Raw genomic sequence first — 16,801 nt, forward strand, 5'->3', positions numbered from 1 at the left:
TCTTCCTCTCCCCAATGAAGCACCTCTCTGTGAGCAGTTTCAGAGCCAGAAAAGAACATCCACTGGTCCAGGCTAAATATATTTACCCATGCCTGAGACACCAGATTTGTGACAGTGCCTGTCCTTAGCATGACCCAGCTGCTCCTCAGCCAGCTGGACCCTGAGCAGGTCAGGGCAGCAGCCCCAGGTGCAGCAGGGATGCTGCTGCTATGCCAAGCAGTCACCACACGCTTGTCACTGGCTGCAAGCTGGCAGCTCCCTGCTTGAGTGCCTGAAGAAAGGATGCCCACTGCCTGGGGTCGTAACCAGACATCTCCAGAGGGTTTGACTCCTCACCCCACCAGTGTCTGGAAGCCACAGCCAGCAGGAGCTGGGCTCTGCAGCACTGAGTCACCCCCAGCCCCAGATGGAGGGGGCAGATAGGGTGAATCATCTGGCTGGAGAGAGGTTGCAGGGACCAGCTCTGATTCAGAGATGCTTTCAAATGGCTCAGCTCAGGCAAAATTAAATCCCACCTTGTTTTTTTCCAGCCCTTGGCCCTCAGCAATACAGGATATTAGCTCCCTCAGCTTTAAGATCAATGTCTGAATGACAGTTGCCAGAATAGGAAGCACTTTGGTTATCTGCAGTCACCTGACAAGGAGCAGGACTCAGGGCACACAAACTGAATGAGACAGCGTGTTCCTCTGTCTTTCCCAGGGAAAAGGGATATTTATCCACAGAGTGAATCCCCTGAAAGAGCCCAAAGCCCCTCTGTGGGCTCTGCCCAGGTGATACAAGCACAGATAAAGTCACTGCCAGACAGACCCGTGCTCCATGAGAAGGTGACGTCCATGTCCCCCTCCAGAGGCAACTGTCACCCTTCATGCCCTACGTCCCCTGTGCATAAACAGAGCACTGACCTCCAGGGCTCCTGGGCATCTGTCACCATCAGTTTATTCCATGAGAAAGTGAAATTAAAAAAAAAAACCCTGCAGCTGAAACAATGTTTAATCTTGCAGAGATTATGATGACATGATTTGAAAAGCAGAGGAGGCTGTTAAGCCCCCAAAGCAGAGGTCTCTACTTGGTTTTTAGTTTTATTTTGCCCATAATCCATAGGCAACAGGGCTTGGATGCTTCCAGGGTGTTCTGAGGGGCTCTGTCAAGGCAGTTTTTAATCCAAAGCCCGACCTCCCAGCTGTGTTTTGACCTAAGGACACACCACTGGTTAACCACCAGAAATGGGAAGAGACGTTATTAAAGATGATGACGATCCCAAGTGAGGATGAAATGTTAGAGATTATTAGAATTCAAATTAATCCCGATACACTGGAAAAGGACAACAACCAAACAAAAAGAGGAGACTGAGGAGAGTGACCACTCACTGTGGTCTTTAACATCCTCCTGAGGGGCAGGTACCAATCTCTTCACTCTTGTGAGCAGTGACAGGACTCGAGGAAAAGGCTGGAGCTGAGTCAGGGGAGGTTTAGGTTGGATATGAGGAAAAAGTTTTTCATTCAGAGGGTGGTTGAGCACTGGAACAGGCTCCCGAGGGAGGTGGTCACAGTGCCAAGCCTGTCTGAGCTCAAGGAGCATTTGGACAATGCTCTCAGGCACATGGTGGGATCCTTGGGGTGTCCTGTGCAGGGCCAGGACTTGGACTCGATGATCCTGGTGGGTCCCTTCCAACTCAGCACACTCTGTGATTCTATGAAAAAACTCGAATAGGACACAGTGTGACCAGGCAAGGACCAGCACAATTTAAAGTCTAATTTACACACCAGACTCGAGTCAGTGGTTGTGTGAGATTCCTATAAAAGATTCACATCCCACGTGGGCTGAATTGCCAGGCTGTGTCATCATCAACTGGGGGAATGGCTGAGGGTGACAGGCACTCCAGGCAGGTGTCTGTAAACGTGGGCTGGACCTGACTGCAGAGCGAGGGGTGGGAGACAGGCTGTCAGAACGGTGTGAGACGAGCAGCAGCGCCCAGGCTCAGCGCCAGGAGATGCTCTCCATTAGCACTGCTCCCTTTGCAAACCCCTCCTGCTGTGCTCTGGCTCCCCAGTGGGCACAGAGAGGCTGCAGGTGCCAGGCAGAGCAGCCCCGGTCCAAGGGTTTGTTTGCACTGAACCAGCTCCTCTCTCTGGAACTCTGCTCCAGCTCTAGAGTGCCAGGGGAGCCTCCTGGAAACACCCCACATCCTGCCCCGAGCAGGGCTGGCTGGAGCTCCTGCAGGCTGTGTGCACAAGCCAGGGTTTGCCGTGGGTCTCTGAGCACCTCGGAAGGGGACGAGGTGCCACCTGCGCCAGCCCCGCGTGACGGGCGGGTGTTTGCTCGGAGAGAAGCGCAAACAAACCCACCCCAGCAGGCTCCGTGCTCCCCCAGAAATCCAAACAAGGCCATCTCCAGATGGGAAGCAGGAGGGTGTGAACAGTCCTGAGGAAAGCAGGGCCTGGTTCGGGCAGCCCCAGCAAAGAGGAGGGGGGTGAGGAAGGAGGAGAAAAGCCACAGCTCGTGGGTACCTGGGGACATCTCTGCCAGCACAGCTTCTGCTTTCCCACCCGCTGAGCCGTGCTCCTGTGAACCCCTGACCTGTGGGAAACACTGCTCAGCCCTGTGTGCCTCCCAGGAGCAGCCTGTCCATCCCTTGGAGGGGCTCTGGACACAGAAATGCTGCCACAGGGCTGGGAACAAGGACACTGCTTATTTTTACCCCAGACTAAGGTGAGGTTTTGCTCCTGGCTCAGCAGGAGCTGTGTGACCATGCCCTGTACCAATCTTCCAGATCCTCCTCCTGTGTTACAACCTCTGCCAGCAGCAGCCCAAAAAGGGCCCAAAGAAGAGGCAGAGTCTGTGAAAGGGTTTGATGCAAAACCCTGCAAAAATAAGCACCCAGCACATGGACATGGTGCTCACTTCTGCCTCATATCCATTCCCATACTTGTATTCAGGGCCCAAAGGAGATGAAAGGCTCAGTAAGATCTGAACATTAATCCATACACATGTTCTGAAACATCTTTTTACTATTCCCTCTCCATCACAGCTCAAGAACAGGGCTCTCACTTTTCCCACGATGATCTCTAAAAACTTCACAGAGCCAAACACACAAAATAACCACGAAGCCACAGACACCCTCCTCCCCTCTCCCCACCACGTGCACTATCCAAAAAGCCTGAGATGTATTTTAAAACACTGATGCCTGGTGATGATTTCCTGGAGAGTGGCTGGTCCATGAAGGACCATGCAGAGCAGAGCAGCTCTGCCACAGAGGAGGCTATGAAACCTCCACAGATGGATCAAACCCTCAAGGGTTGAGCTCATCCTTCCTGGGATTAACTCATTGTTCCCAACACTAACTGAGGGAATCAGCTGTCAGGCCATTTCACATCACTGCTGGGAGGTTTATCTGACAAAAACCCACCACGGGAAATAACTCACAGCTTCTTGCTCCAGCTGCCAAGCAGGACGAGGAGACCACCCAAGCCATGACATCCCCAACAAGCCACAGCACCGAGAGCCTTCCCCAGCTCTCAGACGTGGGACCCCGCAACTGGGGCATCTCACTTGTCAGAACAGCAATTTGGGAAAGCGTTTACAGATGCAGATGGAGCTGGATGGAAATTGATGTCAAAGGGTAATTAGCTGCAGTAATGGCAGTCCTGCAGGTTGTGTCTGAGCTGTTCAGTCGATACTCAGCAGCTCTGAGAGTCACAACTTACCTGCTAAAAAAAAAAAAAACCAATAAATTAAAAAACAAGCACCTGAAACCCCATGAAACTCCTCGTTCTGGTACAGTTCGGGCACAACTCAAACCCACATTTCTCAGCATTATAGCCAGTTCTATAAAACATGCTCTAAAACACGTGAAGGTGGGACACCAGGGGGGAAAAAGCCCTTCACGTGGCAGAGAGGGCTGCAAGAGCAAACGAGAAAGGTCTGAATTTAAGGATTTCACAGTGTTTCTAGCAAGTGACCTCAGATAAGGGCACTGCAGCACATGTGACTTCTTCTATCACCAGAACACTGATTTTCAGTGAGCTTGAAAACCTTCCCCACAGCAAAGAGAAGAATTAGGCTTGGACTGGCGACATCATCAACTTTCAGTGCTCCAAATTAAATTCCACACTGGCAAAGAACTACGTTCCATCCTCAATCCTACTGATAAAAAAGTACCTAGATTTTGCTTTTAAGTTTAAAATTCAATTGAAAATCTTCTTGGGAGAATGATGGAAGCTGAAAATGAGGAGAGCAAAGCCTTTCTAGGTGCTGCTCTATCTGAGACCTGGGCTGGCCGGGGGCTCCCACCAGCCAGGGTGGGTGACAGCAGGGATGGGTGACACTTGTTCTTCTGCAGCCCAGAGCTGGGCCTTTCCTGCAGGCAAAAAAAAAGCCTCCAGCCTCTTTAACTCCCTGCAACAACCCCCTGCCACCTCCCTGGGCTGTCCTGTGCAAGTCCTTTGTCCTGACTTGTCCTGCTCCAAGGTCTGTTGCTCTTCTCAGCAACTTTGCTCTGTACGTGCCCAGGCACTCACAGCTCAGCACTGAGTCACGGCACAGCAGCAGCGGTGGCTGAGGGCATCTCCTCCTGGCTCCCTTTGTTTATTCTCCCCGTTACACAAAGCTGCAGGCAATCCCCATTTCCCTGGATAACATCAGGCCAAAGCAAACACACCCCCGGGGGCTGCTCCCGAGGACTCCCAGCTCGCTCCCCGCTGTCCGAGAGTCCCTGGCATGGCCACCACAGCCTGTGAGGGACGTGACTCTGGATGAGCTGAGGAACAACGCAGTGTCAGGGACCCTCTGTTCCCCAGCAGCTGCTCGGGGCTCGGCCCCATGAGGCCAAGCTCGTCCCTTCCCAAAGGGAGCCAGTTCGTCCCTCAGCACTCTCTCCCCTGGGAGCTGGAGCCCAAGCTCCACTATTCCCTCAGTCCCCAGAATAGCAATACTCCCACTCCAGGAAATTATGGATTTTCTTGAGCATTACTGTGACCTTTTTAATTTCCATTCTGCCTTCAGCTGTCTCCTCCCCTACACTCCTTCTCCAAACAAATCTCAAAGCTGTACAAAGTGTTTCCTGTAAATAATACTCATCTGGCATGGACAAAGGGAAGGAAAAAAAAACCTTTTTGCTGCTAGTTCCAACTTGCAATCATCCCTCCAGTTTAACTTCCATCTGCTTGACCCGGGAGCAATGAAGGCAGCACAGTGTTTGAGGGAAATGGAGGGCACAGTGACATGCTCTGGGCATCAGATTTGAACCTGAAATGAGAAGTTCAGCTCATGGAAATCACTCATGTTGCGCTTCAGAGAGTGCAGTGCAGTGATCAATGTTGAAACTCGGGCAAGAACTTCCCAACGAGCCCCTTCCTGCCCAGCACAGTCAGCTGTTCTCACAAGTATTGCAGCACTGGACAAAAACTTTCCTTTCCCAATTTCTGGTGCCATCCCCCTTGGATGCCAACCCCTGCTCTAAAGAGGCCTGAATCCCTCTAAGCCCTGGGAGAAGCTCACCTGAGGAGTGACACAGCAGGAAGCAGCTTCCCAGGCAGCTGTGAGTGCCCCTCTCAAGCACAAACCTTGGAAGGGTGCCTTGAGCTGTCCTTGTCACCACTCAGTCACTGAGGCCACTGTGGGAACGGGCTGAGTCACCAGTGGCTGTGCTGCCTCTCCCACCACACCACTGCTCGTGGGATTCCATAAGGCTGAACAAGCTCAGCTGCTTTTCCTGAGGATGCTGGAACCTGGCAGGAAGGAGAACTGCCTGGTGTGGTGTTAAAACACTGCCACGGCCAGCTGGTGTCACCCCAAGGGACAGGTGTCCCCTGCAGGTCACCTCTGCCTGCTTTCTGTGAGCCCCCTGGCCTCCCACATCCATCCCACGGGTTAAATCCTCACAAATCGCTGCAATACAAAGCCCTCTCCTCTTCCACAGCCTTTTCCTTGGATTTGGATCACACCTTGTGCAGCAAACCCCAAGCCACCCCTCATCGAAGAGGTACAGGCTGGCCTCACGCAGAGCACCCCACTCGCTGTCAGCGCTGCTTTTTGGGATGTCCCTGCAGCACCTCCTTGTTCCATGTGCCACCACTTCTCCTTGCTCAGCCCAGGTGGTCCCAGGAAGAGGATGGGTATTTTGGGGAAGCAGAATTCACCCCACTGGGCCCCACAGGGCCTTTCATTATGTTCTGCAAACGTCTGCATGTTGCAGTCTGTTATTTGTCTTCCTCCCCAGGCTGGATTTCCTTGCTTCTCCAAACTATTCTCTAACAGATGTTGGGATGTTTTTCCTACCTGGAGCAAAGCTCTACCCCTGCCCACACACACCACCAAGCCTGGAAACAGCAGAACACCCAACCAAACCCATCACACCGATCTGGCCACCCCAGCACAGCCCGATGCTGCCATAGGAGGGTTTTTCATAACAAGGTTCCATCAATCATCAGGAGCCCTCGGGAACATGTGATGGCACATTGCATTTACATCCATGGCAATATATTCTGTCAGCACAGGAGGAAAATAAAACAGTTGTGCCTTTTGATTGGACTTCTCACGGTCCCACCTCGGGTTTTGCAGCAAGGAAGAGCTGAGGAAAGTTTGCCAGGACTGATGCCAAGTGCCATCAACAGCTCTGGATATCTGCTAAGCCACAGAAACCGACTGTGAGGCCCTGAAGGCAGCTGAGAACTGTCTGCCCAGGGATCACGATGCTTTCATCCAACAGTCTGCAACACTCAAGAAAATTACAGGCTTTCCTACCACAAGGGAGGACAGGCGTATTAGAAATCTAATTCTCTGAAGAATATGACTTTTCCATTTTAAAAGCAATCAGAAGAATGGTTCATTGTTTCAGGTGTTAACTGTGCATTGCAGAGCTGGGCAACGTTGCCTCTTGGTGACAGTGTTGGTTTGGGAGCGTGGTCTGCAACACTGCCCTATTCTTATGCCTCTGCCACCCAGCACACAGCAGTCATCGAGAAATTCAGGGATGTGGGGTGGGAAGGACATGCCTGCTTTTCACTGGATCCCCCAGCACTCTGGACAAAGGTACCTGCTCTCTCTGGGCATCTTTGAATGTTGCTACAGTTCAAACAACAATCCTGGGGCACTAGCCAGTGGGAACATCAAAAGTCACTGTCCCACACGTAGGCAGCAATGGGGAAGTGGCTCAGGCAGGGACAGAGAAAGAAACAGCTTAATGTGGTGGATCAAGTGGTTAAAAAATTAAAATGAAGGAGGTTGGGGGGAAAAAAACCATCAAGACAGAACGTGTGAATGTAAGCAGGCACCATGGCTGCTCCTCACTGGTGTGAAAATGTGAGAGATGGGTATGGACAACTCGGAGATGTGGTCGCCCAAAAGTGAGCAAGTGTTTGCCATGCAGGAACAGCATTTTGTTTGTTCTTTTCTGTGGGGCTTAAAGCAAGGATGAGGGGCCATGGATGTTTGGTATCAACCAGCTTTCACGTGGATCTGAATGATGCAGATCGTTCCTGGCAGCTGACCCAGCCAACCTGCAGAGCTTCCAGCATCCTGAAAAGAATGCAAAGACCTTTGTCTGTGCACCAGCCTCCTGCTGTTTCAGGATTATCAAAAACCAAGTTCATTTTGTAGGCCTTGTCATTTTCCTTCGTGCTGCTTCAGCAACACCAGGTGACAACACCAACATAAACCCACACCAAGAACACCTTCCACAGCCTCAGGCAAGGGACTGGTGTTCCTGGGGCCTCACGCTCCATGGTGGCACTGCCAGCACCACCATCCTGCCCCTTCCCTCTACTCCTGGGCTCCAAAACTCTCTCCTCGCCCTTTTTTCTTCCCTTTCACATCCCCCTCACTCTCACTGGCCCAGCAATGCAAATTTTGGGGAGTAAGAGCTAGCTGAGAGTCTGAGCTGAAGAACAATGGTTTGTTGTCTTTTTTTCTTTATGTTTTTCAAAACAAACTATTTTGAATTTCTGTTGCAAATGACAATCTAAAATTAAATGAATGTTTTTGTTGGATCCAAGCAGTATTTTTTCCTTGATATTGCAGTTTGGCCAGCGAAGTAGAGAAAAGAAAATACAAAAAAAAAAAAAAAATCAGGTCCGAACAAGTCTGTTCATTTTTCCCCAGCTCAGACACAGACGGTGCCAGCTCAGTGACGGGAGGTGGGGTCGGGTTCAGGAGCAAACAACAGGCACCGGGTCATCCCCACCCCACCCAGCAGCTTTTATGGCAGGGTGCTAAAAAGTCTCTGAGGGAACCACACCAGGTCTCTCCTGAGCAGTATCAAAAAGATCCAATCTCAGTTTTTCCAGGCTGTTTCAGACCAGCTGCAGCCACATATGGACCGAGGCCCCCCCAACAGACAGAACTTGGCCAGTTACAGCCCTTGAGGATTATTTAGGGTTGGCCAAGTCCATGCACTGCTCTTCACTGTGCTTAGATGAGCCCCCTCCCTCTGTGCTGGGTGAGGACTCGCTGTGTGTGGCACGTGTCCCTTTGCTGTCACAGCTGCACGCCACAGCTTTGCCAGCCCAGCAAGAGCTCCCGTGCTTCTCTTCACCCCCTGGATGTACTGGAGCACAAACCAGAGCCCTTTGGTGGGGCACAAACCCCCCCCCACACACCTGTACCTGCTGCTGCTTGGGCTCAGATCCACAGGGACACAGCATCTGCAGGAGCCGTGTGGTGCCAGCTCCAAGGACAGGACAGGTCTGGGGCAAGAGGGGGCCCTGGGATGCCACAAACCAACAGTCAGAGGAAAGACAGAGCTGTTTCCCCAAAGCTTCCCAGCTGAGATGGGGTCACAGAGTGGTTTGGGTTGGAAGGGGCCTCAAAGACCATCTAATTCCAAGCCCCTGCCACAGGCAGGACACCTTCCACTGGACCAGGTTACTCAGAGCCCCACCCAACCTGTCTTGAGCACTTCCAGGGATAAGACAGCCACAGATTCTCTAGACAGCACCAGCAAATCCAATTTGACTTACGTTCTATTTCCCATGTTTTATAGGGAATCATTTTACGAGTCACAATATGGGAAAATCCTCATGCAGTGATGGAATCACAGCTCTTGCTGTTATTCCTGTAATTTTTCCTATAGCTTTAGCTCATACATGAAGAGTTATTTCTCCCTAAGTGCCTAAGCAATAAATTAGGAGTCTGCAGTTCAGGTAAGGGTGGATGACACATAACCACTACGAATAATTCTGGAGGCACTGTAATTCCGGTGATCCTTACTTTAGTGAGTGCCAGCATCTCACATAAACCTGAAACTGAAACCACCCTTGGCCAAAACCACTTGCACCATCCTTGAAAATACCTATAAATCCTCGTGTCATTTATCACAAATCCTGTCTATTGCTTCTTCAGCAATGCAGTTGGGCTTGAGTAATGGAAAGTGAGAATCAAAAAATCCTTTAAAAGTAGTATTCCAGGGCAAGTTTGCCTTTAGCAACTGAAATAACAGACATCCCCAAGGCACACATGTAAGAGCTGGCTTCAGTAGAAGTTATTGCTGTGTAAAACCCATGTTTCACGCTCTCCCCTCCTCCTGCTGCTGCTGCCAGGAGTTCCAGGAACAAAAGCAGTACCGGGATGAGCCGCACGTGCCCGCGGCTACGGCACAAAGGTCTGACCGAGCCTCTCTGCTCCTAAGAGGTGAGGCACCCCAAGGTAAAGGCTTCATCCCAACCCCACCTACGTGGCGTGTGCTCAGAAGTCGCAGCAGATGGGTTGGGATCGCCCCTGAAGTGCTTTAGGGAAGGTAAATCTTGCCTGGGGCAGGGAACAGGATAGCAGGAGAGCACTGATGTGCCCACGGAGGAGGATGGAGCTGGAGGTTCAGCCCAGGGAAGTCAAGCAAGATCCTTCAGCTGGGTTGAGGGGGGACCCAGTCCACAAAACAGATCCAGAATAAGCCAGAGAGGGAGAAATCAGGCCAGGAAGGGATGTTCCCTGGCCTCAACAAGTGTTTAGATGTTCGGTTTTTTCCTTTGCCATCATTTGCAGGAGTTTCTCAACCAGGCACCGTATATCCAGCCTGCCAGGGGCTGTCAGCATCAGCTTTTGCAGTTAAGAAGTCACTTTGTCACCTCACCAGCTCCTGTGACAGACAGCAGAGAGCCCAGAGGCTCTGCAGCACCCTGTACATCTTACATCTTGGAGAAGCAATCAGGATTCCCAGTGAAATTCCCCAAAGCGAGTGCCCATTGCTGTGCCCTGATTTGTGAGCACACCAGCCACGGAGGGCTGGCTGCATCTCACAGAGGTGGCAGCTCCCCAAGGTGGCCTCCCCAGTGCCGTGGGTGATTCCTCCACCTTCATTCACCCTCTGCCCGATAAATCAGGGAGATTTATCGGCCGGAGCTGCAGCGCCCAAAGTGAAGCCTTTGCCACCCAGAGCAGCTCAGCAGCGCTGCCTGTGTTCTGTGCAAGGTGGGAGGTGTTTGTAAGGAGTGCAGCTGTCCTGTTGCTTCCCAGTAGCGTGTTCTGGGCACGGCAGTTCAGTTCTTTTTGTTTAAATAGCTGCACCATACCCAGGGAAATCTCAAAGCAGCGTTTCCAAAATACAACCCCAGACCCTTGGAAACAAAGGAAATGCCCAGGTGGCAGCTCAGCTGTACCATCGAGTGTAGGAGGGTTTGGGCACCGACCAGAGACACATCAGGGGCTTTGCAGTGCCCCAGCTCCACTCTGGCACAGCCCACCCCAAACAAGCAAAGCAGCGAAGGACCCTTGGCCTCATCTGCAAGGAGTCACGACACCGGCAGCTTTTTCGTATGGCTGCCAGTTGTATCCAGACCTCTCCTCGCACTTCTCCTCCCTGCTCCAGGGCTGCTCCAACCGCCTCAGGAGGCCACAACAAATAACAGGTTTCCCTACACACAGGGCACAACCATTAGTACTCAATTTAATCCATTACAACATGCTAATCATCACACTCAGACTGTCTCAGGTTCCCGGCACACAAGCCCTAATAAACGCTCCCGGCAGCCCATTTAGCAACGCTAAAGAGAGAAGAAAAACGTGCAAGAGAGAAACGTTGCTAATTAATTTTAACAACAAACAGGCAGCATCACAGAGTGAATTTTCTGAGTGAAGCCAAACCCCCAGCCCCTGTGGCTCATGAGCTCAGGCAGAGTCCTGTGGCCATGACGTGGCACCAACACCCCTACAGGGTGGCCAGACCCGTGGCTTGGGGCATTAGGAGGAGGCTGGCACGATGACACCGTGTCCCCACAGGGGCCAGGCTGAAGTCAGGGCAGAACTTGGCTTGCAGAGCACGGAGCCACAGGCTGGTGCCTGGAGCAGAGCAGAAATCAGCTGCAGAGCAGAGTCCAGCAGCTGGAGGAGCTGCCAGAGGCCCCTGAGCTTTACGGGGTGAGCAGGGGACCTTTTACAGGAGACGCGTCCACTCTGTGGTGCACCAGCCACTTCCTGGAGCAGGATTTCACAGGGAATTCAGAGGAGCGACACCAGGCATGGTTGCACACTCTGTGTTAGCCGGGGAGGAAGGAGCCTGCACGAACAGAGGGCACAATGCCCTCACCCCTTAGGGCAAGACTGGCAAAGCCAGGACGGGGAGAAGGCAGAACAGAGTCCCGCAGCATTAGGGGATCGCATCTCTTGCACCCCCGTTTGGAAATCCCGGCAGCCCAGTGTCACGCACACACACACAGCACCGTCCTGCTCCGATGCCACGCTGCCACTCGGCGCTGGCTCTAACCCCGTGCTGGCACAGGTGCCTTCAGATAACACGGTCCGTGCCCCCAGTGCCGGGCTCTGCCTGGAACAAGCTGCCTCGCTGCCTTTGCTTTGCTTTTTAAGCCTTTTCCACTTGTTTATACACAGTGAACCAGCTGCTCACTCCTCCGCAGAGCGCTGGCAGCCGGGAGGGCTTGTGCACGTCGTACTCCGGGGTTTTTCAACCTTTTTTCTTTTCCCAGTACAGACACAAAGGGAGAGGCGAGAGGAGAGGGAGGCTCACCTGAATACGAGGATTTCTTCATGCCGTCGCTCCGGGCTGTGACATGGGAGCAGGGGCGAGGCCGGGTGGGGTGCTGGGTCGCGGGGGTGCCACGATCCTTTTGTAGGCAGGGCCGGGGAGGGGACGCGCACGGTGCCACCACATCCGCGCGTGGCTCCGGCCGAGGGGCAGCCCAGCGCTCCCGGTTGCCAGCGCACACCTTTCCCAGCCGCACACACCGGTGCGGGCTGTTCCAAGTCTCCTGGCACGGGCAGGGGAAGAGCGGGGCTCAGCCTCCCCCGCGGCTGCACCTTAACCCCCGCGGCACGCAAATCATCCCCGGGGCTCGGCCCTGCCAGCTCCCCGCCTTGGAAATCCCGGTGCGTTTCGCCGCTGCAGCCAAGGGAAGGGATGGAATTTCACGCCTCCAGCCCGGCGCACCCCACGGATTTGATTCAGCCCTTGACTGCTGAAGCAGCTCGGGTCAGCGCTGCTCTCCCGTCTCTAGTTCAAAGTGCATTAGTGACCCGTGAAAACGCCTCTTTCCTCTCCAAACTCGCTCGTCCAGGGCTCATTCAAAGCTGCAAGCCGAACAAAACGTTTGTGCAGGCTCGCACCTCGCTTACTCACTGCTGCGGGGGGGAGCAGAGAGCCACGGACCCCAGAAACAGCCCCCAGACATCGCCCCAGGTGTGGGGAACAGGATTTTACTATTCCTTACGCGCCAGGAGGGCAAACATGCTCCGGATCACCCCCCTGCGAGACTCAGGTTGGGCAATTAATTACACAAATGCAATCAGCCGGGAGCATTACAAACACAGACAGGAAGAAAGTCATAGCTGCTCTTAATTTGCTCTAAGGGCAGAGGGAAATGCAGGAGCCTGAACTGCTGGAGGAAGGGCCAGACAAGCTCCCTGGAAAGATTTCCACAGCCCCTCAGGTGGGTCACCCACACACAAAGGTGCAGAGCACAAGTCCTGCTCACATGAGAGAATTCACCAGCCCTAAGGCATGGATTCCATAGGAAGGGCTTTCTACTTGGTTTCAGACTCTTCCACAGTAGGAAAGAAGTTTTCTCTTGCCAGCCCTAACCCTGGCACTGCACAGGGACAGAGGAAGGAGGTAGATGAGCTGGATTAAGAGGATATGGTCCTATCAGCATTTCTTACCATTTCTCAGCCACAGATTATCCCCTCTGTGACAGATCTGAGAAAAAGGATTGTCCGAGCCTCTCTCCGGCTTTAGAGCAAAACTGGAAGAGCTGGCTGAAGTCACTGGGGGTTTCAGTGCTAAGCAGCCAGACTTTGCACTGGAACAGCTCAGGAGCACTCCATATTCTCAGGATTGTAGCAACAACAACTACCCAGGGCTGCAGGACAGAACTACATCTGCTGGAGTCTGCAGGGCGGAGACGTTTGCAAAAACTGTCATCAACAAAACTTTCACCAGAAAAACCCTCCTGAACCACCGAAAGTTTGTTGCTTAATCAAGCACACATTAAAGGCAATAGTAATATATTACCCTTTCCACAGGTGCTTTTGAAACCATTAGTCACAATGCATGGAGGAGAAACAATAGGGCAACGACTTGCCCCACCTCGTACACCAAGTAAGGGCAAAGTCGGGAGCAGAGCCCGCTCCTGGTCACTGACCCCACTGTTCTGCTCCTGCCTGCACCTCTCTGCTGGGCACGAGTGTCAAACACTCGGCTCTCACTTTACAGTTCAAAAAGCAGCTTTCCCTTCTTGATTATGGGGATATGTGCCGGTGTGCCTCCTTTAGTGTGCAATTACACGTGCTCATGGGTGTCGTTCAGTGTCTGGTTCTGTGTCTGTGCCATCGTCCCAGGGCTGCTGAGGAGCAGCGTGGTGGGAGCAGCTTGCTCGGAGCCGTGGCTGTTTGATCAGCTCCACTGCCCAAACACAAACAGCAAGTTGTGGGGCAGGCGTCCTACTGCAGGGCCAAACAAACACGATGAGACAGAAAATGACTGAAGGGATAATTTTCTGAAACAGTCTCTGACAAAGAATCCTTTTCTTTGCCTGCCGGGCCTCGGAATTGCCCAGAGAATCAGTCGCTTGGCTCAGAAAGGCAGGTTAATGTTTAATACAATGCAGAGCCCACAGGCTTCAAATAGGTAAGTCATTTAGAGCTTTTTTCTTCCTCCTGCTCTTTCGTAAGTCAGTGAGGGAATTTACTGCTCCTGAAAGTGAGGGATTTGGACTGCAGGCTCAGCCTGGCTGCAGCTCTGGCAGGCACCGTGTGTGAGCCTCGCACATCCAGCCCTGGAATCCACACCCATCCTGCCCCAGCCCCAAACATCCCCCTGCCAAACACATCCCACCGTGGCACTGGAGTGCCAGCACAGTGCTGGCAGAGGCACAGAGCTGGCCACTCTTCAGAGAGGCCGTGTCAGCCTCGCTTGCCCCCACCTCGGGACACACACAGCAGTGACCTTTGGCAGGATGAGCCTGGGCTGGCTGCTCTGAGCCCTGTGGCACCTGCAGCCACTGGGGCTGCAGATGTTGTACCTCCTGCAGCAGCTGCAGAGCCTGGCCCAGCTGTGGTGCCCTCAGCAGACGGTTCTTCCTGCAACATGTGTCTTAGAGTTGTTGCAGGCACGAAAAGTGTTGGCTGCAAGGGGTCTGTGCTGTCTCTCCCCCAGCATCCTCCTTCAGGGAGCCCCGTTCCCCAGCATGGAGGGGTCCCGCATGCAGAAACGTAATCTCCCAAACTAAACACATCAGTGATCAGAGGAGGGAGAGACAAGCACCGCCAGCTCCACACCGTGGGCTGAGGCCGGCAGCCAGAGGCCCAGGAAAGGGTCAGAGGGAGAGAGAGAACAGCAGAGGCAGCAGCACCCAGAAATGCACATTGGAGTGAGGAGGGAAGGGTACAAGTTAGGAAAGGATGAGCCCCAGAGAAAAAGAAAACTGATTACAAGGACTCTCACAAAGCGAGGCATTTGGGAACACTGAGCTGTGCCACTGCCTCCTTCAATCTCTCTGACCAAGCTTCTCTCACAAAAGGGGAGGAAGATGGAGGTTTCCCAGGGAGAGGGGCGGTAAGGCTCAGTGCTGCCCTGGGGTTCCAAGGCATTGCCTGGTGGGCAAAAGTGGCTGTTATGGAGAGAACAGAACTCCCTGAGATGAAGAGAAGCGGGAATTTACACTGCAAAGACCTGCCCGTGTGCAGCAGAGCAGATCTGAGCTTGGGGAAGAGCAAGTCTGACTGACACAGGGGTAGAACCTCAGGTGTCAGGACTATAAATACTCCCCATGTCCCTCTCCAGCTCTGTTTCTTTTACAAATGATCCTCCAAGCTCCTTTCCTGACCAATCACTCTTTTGTGGCTGTGATGCTGGAGAGGAGATGCAGAGGACTTTTCCACCCGGCTCTGCCCCAGCAGCCCAGGGCCCGGTGCTGGCAGGCAGCCGCCAAACTGAGCAGGAGGGGAATGGTGACACTGCACCTGGCCTTGGGGATCCCTGCAAAACCCAGCATGGAGAGCCCCTGGGTTCAAGGGAAAGGAAGCAGGAGATCACCACACAAGAGATGAGACCTTGTTTGGCCAAGACAGGGCTGCCCTGGCAGGTACCAGAGAGGGCTTTGGGCACTGCTGCATATGCAGGGGGGCCTCACCCCAGAATCCAACAGCTGGGATTCTCTGAGAGAGCAGAAAGGGCCAGGAGTTCAGTCATCCCACTGGATCTGCTCACTCCCACTGGAGGAGCTCTGTGCCAGCAGACTGGCTGCTGGTGGCATGGCCCGGCCCATGCTCTGTGCCCTTTGCAGGGCACAATTCCCATTGTCCGTGCCCATTTCCCATTGCTGGTGCCCAGGACAGCAAGATGCTTGTGAGAAAGGACAAAGGCCTGACAACCAGCACTGGACACTGGCAGGATCTGCCCTTCTCTCTGCCACCTTCCTGAGGAAATTAAACTCTCATGGCACCTCTGATGGCTCTGCCTTTCCTCTGCAGCCCTAGCTCACACAATGCACCTCTTGTGCCAGTCAGTTAATCCATACAGTGCACTGCTTACCTACATTCATTATCCTCATTTAGTTATTAAAAAAAGCAAACACATATTTTCATTTCTAAGCTCTGAGAAAGAGTTGTCCAAACTGGGATTAAAGCTGGGAGCTGTCTAGCTTGTTACTGCCTAACTTTCCAGCTGCAGGAATGTTGGCTGCTCCAAGCTCAGGGGAGCCTTATAAAAACATACCTGCCCAGATCTTGGAGAGGGAGATAGGAATCAGCTCGATGATCAAAGTCCCTGATAGCATTCCTGGATCATACAGGCTTTGCAGAGAACAGCGTGCAGAGGTCTGCAGGACTGATTGGCAGTGACCTGGAACTGCTTTCCGCAGCAGCTTGGGGATAATTCAGTGGAATTCACATCCAAGGAGCCTCCAAGCCCTGACTTCATCTGTAGGCACGTATGAATCATGTGGCTGCTCTGATGCAGCAGCCTGACTCTCAAGCTTGCAATTAGGAAATGAGGGGTAGGTTTTTGAAGTGCATTTGGGGTGATCTGTTATTCACAAGCACCAAACCCACTGAACCGTGGAGACAGGGAGGTGGGATGCAAGTGAGAGCAGCTCACATGGATGGGGAATAATCTCCCACTGGAAATCATGGCTGAGATCTCAGTTAAGTCTAAGTAACTGAACACATGAACAGGCCTATTTCCCTGTCCTCAGTGTCACTGGGGACAGTGTGGCCACCTGTAAGTCCCTGTGTCCCCAAACATCTGCACAAACCCCACTGCCAAAGCCAGGATGGCCAAACACAAACAACAGCAATGGCATGAGCCACCACCACTGCTAAAACTTGCCACAGTCCAGTCCTGAGCCACATTTCCTTGCCA

At 52.9% G+C, this 16,801-nt stretch overlaps 1 protein-coding gene across 1 annotated transcript in view; it reads right to left on the minus strand.

Moving 5' to 3' along the window:
* SEPTIN9 (septin 9) overlaps positions 1 to 12,708 on the minus strand; it is a 131,012-nt gene extending 118,304 nt beyond the window's left edge. Inside the window, exon 1 of the mRNA XM_069032972.1 lies at positions 11,954 to 12,708. Coding sequence (XP_068889073.1) covers positions 11,954 to 11,975 — 22 coding nt within the window. The 5' untranslated portion in view covers positions 11,976 to 12,708. The remainder of the gene's footprint in view (positions 1 to 11,953) is intronic.
* Positions 12,709 to 16,801: the final 4,093 nt, after the last annotated feature.

Source organism: Aphelocoma coerulescens, chromosome 18 (assembly GCF_041296385.1).
Source record: "Aphelocoma coerulescens isolate FSJ_1873_10779 chromosome 18, UR_Acoe_1.0, whole genome shotgun sequence".
Classification (NCBI taxonomy): Eukaryota; Metazoa; Chordata; class Aves; order Passeriformes; family Corvidae; genus Aphelocoma; species Aphelocoma coerulescens.